Below are 12,475 nucleotides of genomic sequence, written 5' to 3'. Positions count from 1 at the left end.
AATATAGTTATTATAGTAACTATAAATTTTAGTTCTAATATATCTATAATAGATTCTTTAAAACTAAAAAGAGTAGTATCTAATCTAAATACTTTTTTTATATATACTTCTATTTTAGTAGCTCTATATAAGCTATCTATAAGTAAAGAAGCTAGAAAACTATATATCTTTGTAAATACGCAATTTTCTAAGAATTAGTAAGAAAGAAAGACTTAATTTACTAGCTACTTAAAGATAGTAATATACTTATTTATATTTTAGCGTAAAAGAAATATAAGTATAATAAAGCTACTTATATCTTATAGTAAGTGTCTAGTTATTTATAAATTTTAAAAAGTATATATTCTATATCTATACTTATATCTAAACTTAAGTTAAACTTATTATAGATAGAATATAAAAGCTTTTAATACTAATTAAGCGTATATAGTATTTATAGTATAAATATTCTCTAGATACTACTTCTATTAAGAATAAGTAATTAGCTTTCTACTATTAGTAGTATAAGATAAATAGTAATCTTACTCTTAGATTAATATAAAATACACTAGAAGATCTAGTAGAAATATTCTATCTACTACTTTTTTAATCTAAATTTACTAATATAGAAATTGTAAAGCGCGTATCTATAGCGTAAGCTATATTTAGACTTATAGAAAAGATAGTAAAGATATAGCTAAGAGCTATAGATTATATTCTAGTTAATAGTAATATTCTAAAGATTTTTCTTATATAGTTAAACTACTATAAGTGTATCTCTCTCTAGATCTAAATAAAACTAGCTAAAGATAGCCTTTAACTATATATATAAAGCTACTAAAAAGAGTTCTTATTTAGAAGGTAGTAAAGAAAAGGCTTTAAAGTAGTAAGATTAGTATAGTAAGTTAAAGACTACTAATAGTTTAAAGCCTACTAGTTACTATTAAAAGATAAAAGCTTATATAAAGAATACTTATAATATATACCTAGTAGAAAACTATCTAATATAATTATAGACACTATATACTCTAAAGTAGCTTTTTTACTTCTATAATTAGTAGTATATAGCTCTAAAAAGTTCTATAGATAGAGCTAGAGATAGTCTTCTATTTAATTATACTAGCGCGTAGTAAGAATAAAGTTAAAAGGTTAGAAGATATATTTTATAATATAGTATAATGCTACCTTAAAGAAAAGGTTAAGATAGTATACTAAATAGAGTATTTTAGACCTACTTCTACTTTTTCTTACTATCTCTATACTAGAAAGTATAGTTTTCTTTAAGGTAGAAAATCTTAAAGAAGATAGAATCTTATAATTATTTATTAGTAATAGTATAGGTTAAATATAGCTAAAAATTAATAGATCTAGACTAATCTTATACGTATAGATACTACTACTAATAAGAATTACCTAGAGCTTCTAACTCTATAATAAGCTACTATAATACGTAAATCTTTATAGTAATTAAACGCCTTTCTTATAACTAGTAAAATTATCTAGAAAAATATAAATAATATTAATAAATAGTAGTAGTAACCTTCTAACTATAGTTTCTATAAATAATTTAGTTTTACTTATAGATAACTATTCTAATAACTACCTAACTTTATAATATAAGCTTTTAGTATTCTTTTATAGTAGCTTCTATAGGCTATAAGTATTATTAATATTTAGGCTTATAACTAGTAGTAGATATTTATTTTTTAATATTAAATTATCTATCTATACTTATATAATACTACGTAATCTTAAGTAGCTATACTTTAGTAATAGTGTCTATTATATAGCTTTACTCTTATACTTACTAATTAGTAAGATAGTAGAAAAGAACTAGGCATAAGACTTATAAAGATTAGTAGTAACTTACTATAGACTACGTCTATACGCTAAGAACTAATTAGTTTCTATCTAGAAACTATATAGCTAGTCTAGATTAGTGCGTAGTAGTATAGGTATCTAGAATAAATAGAGAAAAACTACTTATATATATAAACTTACTACTATCTCTATAAGTACTTTATAAGATAAGTATATTTCTATAAAGCTTATTTTTAAGGTAGTACTAGGTATAACACTATATTTATTTATAGGCTAAACTCTTACTATATTCTAAAGACTTATATAAGTATAAGTAGTAAGTTTAAAAAGTATTAATACTATCTTAGAACTACTTAAATAAAAGTACTAAATCTATACTATAGTGTATTAAATACAGAATCTAACAATTATATTAGTTACTATATCTTAGATTTAGAATATAACTTACCTACTTTAGTTAATTCTTCTATATACTATAACTATTTAACTAGAGTAGGTATCTCTTCTAACGTGTTATATGCTATAGAACTTTTTCTAAAACTTAGTCTTCTAAGTACTATTAAGTTACTATACCTTTATAGAAAATTTTAGTTAGAGACTACAAAGCGAGATAAATTATAAGGTTAGAATAATTAGTAGCTTATTAATCTCTATAGTTTAGGTAAGAGCTCTATCTTTGTATCTAAAGTTAGCTACTAAACGGCACACGGACCTACCTACAAATACGCTGGTTCAGATTTGTTAATTCTACAGGCGACATGCGTCTCTGTGTAATGGGGAGAAGTTCCTTCACATTTAATTTTACGAACGCGAGATACTATTTTCCTCTCCTTCGCCCTGCCAAGATGATGACACGCTGCACTCCCCTGATTCAGTCCGCCGAATCGAAGGCGGCGGTGAGCCCCAGACCCCGTCGCACGCAAAGCCGCACAACCCACAATGACCAAACTTGAACTCGAGCAACTGCACTGGGACGTTCGGCAACGCGCGGATCATCAGGAAAGAAGCGTGTTAATGGCGGGTGTTGTTACACTGGAGCCCACGGTGCTCGGAGGGCAGTATGTCCCATACGGACTTTCAACAGCGACAGCGCAGTGGTCGAAAATATCCACTTCGTTCTCGCGTCTAAGCAGTCTCAAGATCTGTTGATCCTAAAGCAGGAACGTAGTCACCCTAAGACGATGCAATGCGAGGCTGGCAGATACAGGCTTCCATGACTCATGTTGACAAGAAGTAGAATGGGTGACTACATAACTGCTGTGTTGAACAGAGACGCTCTCATAAAATTAGCCAGAGGTCCTCCATGCCACATGGATACGTGGTCTCTAAGCTCTTTTACATTTCACCACGCCCTTCGAAAGATCTCCGATACAATACTTAGCGTCGCCTGAGAGCTAAGCAGTGAGCTTCACTGCTCTCTTCTTCTTCGGCGATCCATTCCCGGCGTCGCATGAGTTCCTGTTCGTGTGGCCAGGATTGCAATACCAATGCCAGTTGTCATCCTCATAATTGATCGTTCCGTAATCGTCCCAGAATCCGCCAAGCTGGTTGGTATGTTGGTACGGAAGCTGATCGCAGTGACCACCAGCAATGATTGCAGTGCCACCTACGGTGTTGCTGGCTTTGGAGAGGGCTTCTGCTTCAGTATTGCCCTTACCGACTTGGCAATACGGGGAACTAAATATCGCAGTGCCGACAGCTGAGCCGTAATCCATGTTTACGGCAGCTAGCCAGAGGGCTTGGGTACCAGTCGTGGCGTAGATGGCTAGGAGGAGTGATTTGACCATGTTGGGTATGCTAGGATAGGTATCAGTACATATTGATCCCAGGCTGTCCTTTTGACTCACTTGAACAAGGCACTCGGATATGCGACAGCGATGGAGGGTAGTGGAACAACCGTATCGAATGTTGAGGACTTTGATAAGCTTGGGGACAGAGACTTAGTGGGCTTATATATGCTTTTGCATCGCCTTCTAACAGTTGTCTTACAGATATACGAGATCCCGGCAAAGGACCGATTGCATCCTGCTTCTTACGCCTCGCGTCTGATGATGCTCCATCGTAATGTTTGGTCCGATCAACTGCTCAAGCACCAGAGCAGCTCTTGTTCTCTGCCACATCAATGGGCGTCAAGCGGTCCGGTGTCACTGCCTGCATACGTTGCCTGTACACAGCCTCGTGCTGAGTTCGTTGACCGCCACTATTATACTATGACATCGCACTGTTATACCATGGCCCAAAGCGTGCAACTTAGACATGACGCGTCAGTCATGAGCCTAAGTACGTCCGTGCAGCTGTCATGGACTGGCCTGTCAGATATTAGAGCAGCTTATCCGACTGTATCCCTAAAATAGGCTGGTATGATAACATTGCCTCTTGCACGACCATGACTGCCCCGGTTTTGCGGACGCTGATGTCGCAGCGGTCTTTCATCATCATGTCATTATGTGAACAAGTGGAAGCACGTAGCTTTCTTAATTCCATTGCAATTCGACCTTCTCACTTCGATTGAATTCATGAAAGTGCCATAGACGACAGCCGCTAAAGAGATGAAGAGTTTTATCTGTCACCGCCCTCGTATTTTCAATATTCACTATACACTGATACTTGCTTGAAAGGGCAGCACACTGTGTCGGTCCGGCGTACTCATATCTAGTTCATAGATCTAATGAACCCTAAGGGTTACCGCTTTTCATGTCACACCGATCATCTGCGCTAGATCCAAGAGGCGAGTTTGGTTTTGATCACCTCAGACTTTCAGGCAGATAATGCGTTCGTGTGTATTCGCATGTTTCTACCAAGAAACATTAGAGGCTTCTGATGCTAAGCTTTTCGGTGTCCTTCGCAGATATTCATGAGCTCAGCGACATCTCCATAGCATGCAGCCGTCTTTCTTCGCACGTAGATTGTGGCTGTAGTAGCAAGCTCCTCATGTTTCATCAGGAATGAAGTCACCCAATCGAAGTTGCTCGTATTCTCGAACTCGGGTCTTGTTGATCACGATCTCGGAGCGTCCGACTACTAACGTCCGGTTCGGCCCGATTTGGACAAGTGAAGGTTTGATCTACTGCAAGAAGCCGCGTGAGGCACGCTTCAACCCACAATTTTGCAGCCATGCCTCGGCACATGTGTATACGTAATGTGTTGGCAAGAAAATTATGGAAGATCGTTTATTCCTTGTGGTGATCTAACAGAAGGTTGAACCATGTACGGCATGCACTTCTAGCGCATGAATTCGGTGTCGGGGCTTCAAATAGCCCCGGCTAGGCCCAGGAAGGAAAACAGATGCGTCTCGATTGTTTGATCGTCATTGCCGCTGTATGTTTGGATGCCACTGTAGGCAAATACACAGGACGCCTAGTCTAACATCCGTTCTATCGATTTCCCGCTAGCACGGACTCTTCATTCCGTTATGAATCGAGTTAGGCTGCAGTTGCAGGACTACTATGCAGTGACCTCCGATGTTCAAGCTTCAGCTTAAGCCTCGTGTAGCTTAGTGCACCTCATATGCTCAGTTAGTGCCTACATCGATCGAGCACCAGGAGAAGGTACAGAGTATCGAGGTCACTGCGGGAATAGTCACGTCGACGTCTGCGTTGTATAAAGACAGGCTGGAGCGCTGCAGACAGAATCATCAACATTCACAAGCTTCAACAAACAGTTCCAAGCGAATCCAACATGCCATCACCTGCTTATCCCATCGCTCTTGCGGCTCTCATTGGGTCCGCGCTCGCAGACATCCACAATGTCAATCTTCCCTCGAACTTCTTCGATGGTCCACAGAGCGGTATTGGATCATGGTACCGTGCCTCTGCCGGCCAAGACTCGACAAACGGCAAGAGTTGGTGTGCGTACACGTACTATAACAGCGATCCTGTCTTTGCTGTGGTAGGTAACAACCCTTTTCAAGATCTCTGGAATTGTCACTAACGAGAACGATGCTCAGTCCCTAAAAGCGATGGGCGGCAAGACCTACAATTCGGACCCAGCGGGTTGGAAGGCAGCAACGCAAAAGTACTGTGGTCTCGAGGCGACTGTTAAGGATCCCAAAACTGGCAAGCAAATGCTTATGTACATTGGCGACGCATTTGATGATAAATATGTCCTTGTAAGTAATCTCCTCGAGTACTATTTCGCAAGATCACTTAGTAACACGGTTCATCAGTCGCCGGGGTCTATCGACATCATGATCGACGCCTTCTCGAACATCCACGGGAACCCCAACGGTAACAAGAACGACGTCATCAAGGGTGTGGAGTGGCAGCTTACAGGACGCGTCAACACGAAGTATGCTGCGGATGGCGCCGTATGGCCAACAAAAGCTGGAGCAGCACCAACGACTCCTGCTCCTACAAAGATGCAGACTTCTGCTTCACCAAAACCGTCTGCCTCTCCACCTGGTGGTGGCGAAGGTGCGAAGTGCAGTGACTCGACGAACTGTAATTCTGGCATGACATGCTTAGCACCTGATGGTGTCTGCAGCACAGCCGCTTGTAATTGGGGGTTAGATCCTCCTTCCTTTGGCTTTTGAGACTTACTAACCAAAATTTTCAGATGTACCGGATGGACCTGTAGTGCTTCGTCGCCGTGCCAGAAACCAAACACGTGTGTAAACGGCGCCTGCGCAGCTCCGACCACCGGCGCCGTAGGTGCGAAATGCAGTAATACGACAGATTGCAACTCTGGCTTGACATGTTTGAGCCCCGATGGCGTTTGCAGCAGCGCGCAGTGCAACTGGGGGTGAGCGATCTTTACGTGTGCGACGAGTCGTGGAAAACTAACTTGGATCTACAGATGCACTGGATGGACCTGTGATGCCTCGACGCCATGTCAGAAGCCGAACACTTGCGTAAGCGGCAGCTGCGCCGCAGCTTGAACGATGCTCATAACGTGATCTGGCCCACCTGGACGAACTTCGTACGATCAGGGCTGCTATATGGAGGTACCCTGCATGAATGGACATGGTCCTTTTGGAATATTGCAGAGATGGGAAGACATGGTAGAGTTGAAATAGTGGTACGTCTGGCCATTGTTTGCGGGTTGCTATTCCATTGAGAGATGCATTGAGGACATACGAATACTTAGATACATATGGAATACTACTGCCATATCTCGTTCACGACAACATGCATAGACACTCACCGCATCTTAAGCATCACGATATAAATACACATCAAATTTACCTTGAAAGGGTCTCGACTTTAGAATGTCCGAATGGGGAAGGTCGGAGATGCAGGTCCGTCTACACGACCAATTAGGTGTAGCGAGCTTCAGGAACCGAGGACGGGGAGACCCACTCACGGCCCGTTCACGAAAGGATTTTTGTAAGGCGTACCGTTTATCTGGGGCATGCTCGTATAGCTCCCTGGTGCCTAGAGGTGTTTTTCCGTGCAGCTGTAGAAATAAGACAGTTCGCCCCGTGCGCATTTTAACACACCTCAGTCACAACAACCTAAATCAATTGACTATGCGTTTCTCCTTCCTCGCGCTTGCGCTCGCCGGCTCGGCCGCCGTGACAGTCGCAGAGAGCGAATACGACCGCCCCGATCTTGCGGACACATACTGGGACGTGAGCATTTCTACACAGTCCGGTCGCCCAGGCTACAGCATCCGCGACTTCAACGCTACTTTCCATTCATCAATCACCAATGTCATTGAGGGAAAGTGTCACTACAGCTTCGTGCCACAAGGAACCAGTGCGCCTGCCGAGACGGATGTGTGTAGCACGGGATTGAAGTATGAATGGGACTGTAAGTCATCTTGATTATTCTATCTGCCGGACATCCACGTCTGCGAAGCTCAGTGCAAGAGGCTAATTTTGGTGCGATAGACACGAACGTTACGTTCCTGGAGCAAACGCTCGTTATGGGTAACGACAATTTTTGGATTTACGGACTGTCAAACAAGATAGAGACAACTCGCAGGAGCGATGGCATGAGCAGCACGACCAAGGGTAATGGCAAGGTGGATATCAGCCATTATTGTATCAAACCCGGATCGGGGACCTACAGTGGATGTGGATACGCTAACGGCTGCGTATCCACGAAATGCAACAACGAGAAGACAGGTGCTGCTTAGGCACAGGCTAAACGACCTAAGTTAGCAAAGAAAGTATTGTTTCTGTAGAAGTAGTTTTTCGTTGTAGAGCATAAAAGATTTAATATAGACTAACCTCTAAGCGACTACATAGAATTCTACTACGTTTTAAAATTAGCGTAGGTTCTATACCTCTATTCTTACCTCTCTTTTCTCTTCTTGCTATAACACTCTCTACTCTATTTTTGCCTCTTCTACCTTCTCTACTATCTTTCTACTACCTTACTACGTGCTATAAAGCTCTCTACGCTCTCTTCTATAATATTAATACCTATTATCTATCTCTAAGTTTATTAAGTTTATAACTTTTACTATTAAATTCTATTAAATATAGTCTATATATCTATAAATTTTAGTACTAGCCTTATAGCTTAAGCTAACTCTAGAAGCTTACTTAATAGCTTAAGCTAACTCTAACTAATATAAGATAATAGGCTATATATAATCTATACTTAATTAGATATTATATTAGAGTTTACTAACTAAAAAGAAAAATCTAGAAAGTATAATCTTATAATAGAGTTAGCTAGTAGAGAAAATAGATATACGTAATTAGTATTAGGTTCTAGCTCTAAAGAGTCTAGGCTAACTTAGCACTAGCTATAAATACCTTAGAATTACTATTATAGCTTAGTAGTAATTTATTTTTAGTCTTTTTAGAATAATATACTTAATTATAGTCTAATATTATATATCTAGTATTTAACTAACTTTATTATTTAATATTTAAATTACTTTACTTTATAATACTTTTATATATACTATTTAGATATAATAAGCTTTAAAGTAGATCTCTTTAGTATAATATAATATAGTAGTAAGTAAGCTATACTATTATTACGCGTAATAGATAATAACTAAAAAAAATTAGCTTTTATATCTCTAAAAGTAGTAATACTACTTACTAAGAAACTTATAAACTTATTAGAAGCCTTTTTAAATATTACTAACTTAGTCTTAATTATTAAAAATAGTAATATACTATTAAAGTCTATTTTAGAGCTAACTAAGCTTTTATAAACTACTACTATTAAAAGTTAAAATAAATAAGTTACTTTAACTTATAAACTTAAGAAGTTATATAAGTAAAAATAATTAGAGCGTACTTATTAAAATATAGTTTATTTTAAAAACTTAAAGTATAAAGTACTTATAAGTAACTACTTAGCTTTTAAAAAAAATATTACTTACTATACTTTAGCTTTAGAAGATAAGTTTTAGTTAAACTTAAAAGCTTTATACTTTAAAAATCTAAAAATATTTACTATATATAACTACTTATAGTATAACTACTAAGTATATAATTATAAAACTATTTTTAAAGAAGTACTTTCTACTTTTTTAATAAGTATCTAAAAGATAGACTTTACTATAAGATTTCTTAATAAAACTACTTACTTTACTTAAAATATCTACTTCTAAAACTATATAAAGCTTAAAGCGTCTTAAATACTTACTTAAAAAGAACTTAAAGTAGTTATACTTAATATACTTAGTTCTAAGTTATTATAGTACTTTATAGTTTATAATAAACTTAAGTAAACTAAATAGAAGCTAAATTAAAATTCTAACTTTCTTTTAGCTTATCTTAATATACTTTAAAGTAAACTAAGTAACTACTTAAAAAAGTAGCGCTATATAAACTTTATAAGTACTTTTTTTTTTAATATTTAAAAAGAACTTTTACTTTAAAACTAAGAAGACTATAATATAGTTTTTAAGCTTAATATCTTAGCTTACTACTATTAAAGTAAAATAAAGTATACTACTATACTTTTTAAGTATCTAGCTTATAAGAAAAAGTCTTATAGCTATTAAACTTAGAATTTTTTTTTAGAGCCTTCTTAGACCTAGAAAAAAGCTAAGAAAGTAAATTTTATAAAATCTAACTTATAACTAGCTAAATTAGACTAAAATAGTCTAAAAGACTTTAGTATAACTTATTAGAAGTATAATAAAACTAAATACTTTTAAAAAAACTATCTAAAGTCTAAGAAAGACTTTAAAAGCTTATTTAGCTAGAAATTAAAAAAAAATAGTAAATAAAAAAGCTAGAGTTTTTCTTAGCTACCTATATTACTCTAGACCTAGTATTTTAGAACTTAGAACTTTTTTATAATATACTTTACTTAAAGCTAGTAAAGCTACTAATAGTAAAAGTATTACTTAGCTAATTAGAGCTTATAGAAGCTCTAGTAGATAAAAGTTTCTAGTTAAATTTTATTTTAGTATTACTTACTATAAAGTAAAGCTTACTAGTTTACTCTTTACTTAAGCTATTAGTAAATAGAGTAAATAGTAAAGAATTAAAGATTTATAGTACTACTATAGTAACTATAAAAGTAGTAGATTTTTATAAAAAATAAAAGATTTAGAATATTTTATATATTATTATAGAAGTTTATAAGTATTAGTTATACTTAAGTTTACTCTAAATAAATATATATTATTTAAAGATTAGCTACTTTATATAGAAGCTACTTTTTTAAAGTACTAAGTTTAAGAATAGAACTATTTATAAAAAGATTATACTAAAAAAAGCTAAAAAGTTTAAGAAAACTATATATAATTCTATAGTAGATATATATAGCTATCTTATTATCTTAATACTTTAGTCTAGCTTAGAAAAGGCTAAAGAGAGTAGTTTACTTTTATAATATACTAAGTTTATATACCTTAAGTTAGAAAATAACTTAAGAGTTCTTACTAACTATAGTTTATAAAACTTAGCTATTAACTTACTACTTAAAACTATAGCGCTTTATTAGCTATTATATAACTTTTTTAAGATAAAGTTAAAGCTTTTATATAAGTATTTAAATAAGTACTTAGTATAAAAGTAAATTAAGTATAGTAAGTCTTTAGTAAGAGCGCTTATACTTTTTACTAAAAAGAAAAATAGTAGTATATATTTATATATTAACTATAGAGGCTTTAATAAAGTTACTATTAAAAATTAATATCTTTTACTACTTATTATAGAGTTTTTAGAAAGATTAGCTAGCGCTAAATTTTATACTAAACTTAATATAAAAGAAGCTTACTATAAAGTATATATTAAGAAGAGTAATAAGTAAAAAACTACTTTTTATATAAGATATAGTAGTTTTAAGTATACTATAATATTTTTTAGCTTTATAAATACTTCTATATAGTTCTAGACCTATATTTATTAAGTTTTTATAAAATTAATTAATATAATCTATATTATATACTTAGATAATATTTTTATTTTCTTTAATACTAAAAAGAAGTATAAGAGCTATATTAAGAAAGTCTTATATAAATTATATAATATAAAGCTATTTTTAAAGCTTCTAAAGTATAAGTAGTATATCTAGCGCACTAAGTACCTTAAGTATATAGTTTTCTCTAAGAGAATATAAATTAATAAGAATAGAATTAAGATAATCTAAGAATAGCCTAAACTATGTATAGTACGTAAGATTTAAGTATTTATTAGCTTTATAAACTACTATAAGTAGTTTATTACTAAATTCTTTTAACTTACTCTACTATTAACTAAACTAACTTAGAAGAGACTAAAAGTAGCTAAAAGTAGCTATACTTAGTAGAGAAAGAAGAGTTAAGCTTTTAACTTTAATAAAAAAGCTAAAAAAGCTTTTTAAAAGCTAAAAAACTCTTTTCTAAGTATTTCTATTTTAACTTACTTTAAGTAAAATAGAAAGACTAAAGCTAAAGTAAATACTTTAGATAGTATAATTATAAGTATATTAAGCTAATATATACTAAATAAAGCTAAAGAGTACTAATAGTGTCTAGTTAACTTCTTTTTATATAAGCTAATTATAGTAGAGTATAATTATAATATATATAACTAAAAGCTACTTATAATAGTTAAGAGCCTAGAGTATTAGTACTAATACCTAGAGAGTATATACTTTAACTTCTAAACTAACTATTAGAATTTAAAATAGTTTATAAAAACTAAGACTCTTAACTATTAATAAGTTAGAACTTTTATTATACTATTTAAATTTAATTTTAATATCTACTATAAAGTAGAGTCTACTAACTTTATAAATAAGCTTTTTTACTACTTTAACTATATAGTAAAAGTTTAGAAATTTATTTAAAAGTATAATAAAGCTTTTATCTAGCTTATAAGAAATCTTATAACTAATAGTAATAGAATCTTTTTTTTAGTAGCTATAGTATAAATATACTTTACTAAGTATACTAAAAAATAATAAAACCTTACTAAGAGACTAGAGAGTTTTAACTAGGCTAGTAAATATACTATACTAAAGCTCTAGACTCTAAAGAAGTATAATAAAATAGATTATACCTTCTTAGATACTTCTAATAAGTCTAAGTCTAAAAATAACTAGTTTAGTCTAGATAAAGCTAAAACGCGCTATTATATAGTAAGAATACTAGTAACTACTAAAAAGAAGTTATAAGCTCTCTAAGAATATTATAATAACTTTTTAGTAAGCTACTTTAGAGTAAAATATACTCTAAAAAAGCTATAAAAGTACTACTTTTAGAAGAGTATATATAAAAATATAAAGTAATACTATAAGAATTATCTTATATATAGAAAGTCTACTTTTAT

The 12,475-nt window shown here is 33.6% G+C and overlaps 3 protein-coding genes across 3 annotated transcripts; 2 read left to right on the top strand and 1 right to left on the bottom strand.

Moving 5' to 3' along the window:
* Nucleotides 1-3,194: 3,194 nt before the first annotated feature.
* Nucleotides 3,195-3,587, bottom strand: J4E92_011053 (uncharacterized protein; the record flags this gene model as incomplete). Its single annotated transcript, XM_051502385.1, has 1 exon — nt 3,195-3,587. One exon carries the CDS (start codon nt 3,585-3,587, stop codon nt 3,195-3,197), a length of 393 nt encoding a protein of 130 aa, XP_051347400.1.
* A 1,891-nt stretch (nt 3,588-5,478) lies between these two features.
* Nucleotides 5,479-6,413, top strand: J4E92_011052 (uncharacterized protein; the record flags this gene model as incomplete). Its single annotated transcript, XM_051502384.1, has 4 exons — nt 5,479-5,688; nt 5,747-5,908; nt 5,966-6,293; nt 6,355-6,413. 4 exons carry the CDS (start codon nt 5,479-5,481, stop codon nt 6,411-6,413), a joined length of 759 nt encoding a protein of 252 aa, XP_051347399.1.
* Nucleotides 6,414-7,267: 854 nt separating this feature from the next.
* J4E92_011051 (uncharacterized protein) lies at nt 7,268-7,878 on the top strand (the record flags this gene model as incomplete). Its single annotated transcript, XM_051502383.1, has 2 exons — nt 7,268-7,496; nt 7,712-7,878. 2 exons carry the CDS (start codon nt 7,268-7,270, stop codon nt 7,876-7,878), a joined length of 396 nt encoding a protein of 131 aa, XP_051347398.1.
* Nucleotides 7,879-12,475: the final 4,597 nt, after the last annotated feature.

The sequence above is a fragment of the Alternaria infectoria genome (genome assembly GCF_024043175.1).
Source record: "Alternaria infectoria strain BMP 0036 chromosome Unknown scaffold_55, whole genome shotgun sequence".
NCBI lineage: Eukaryota > Fungi > Ascomycota > Dothideomycetes > Pleosporales > Pleosporaceae > Alternaria > Alternaria infectoria.
Note: the sequence above shows the minus strand (reverse complement) of the source record. Positions and strands in the feature narration are given on the sequence as shown.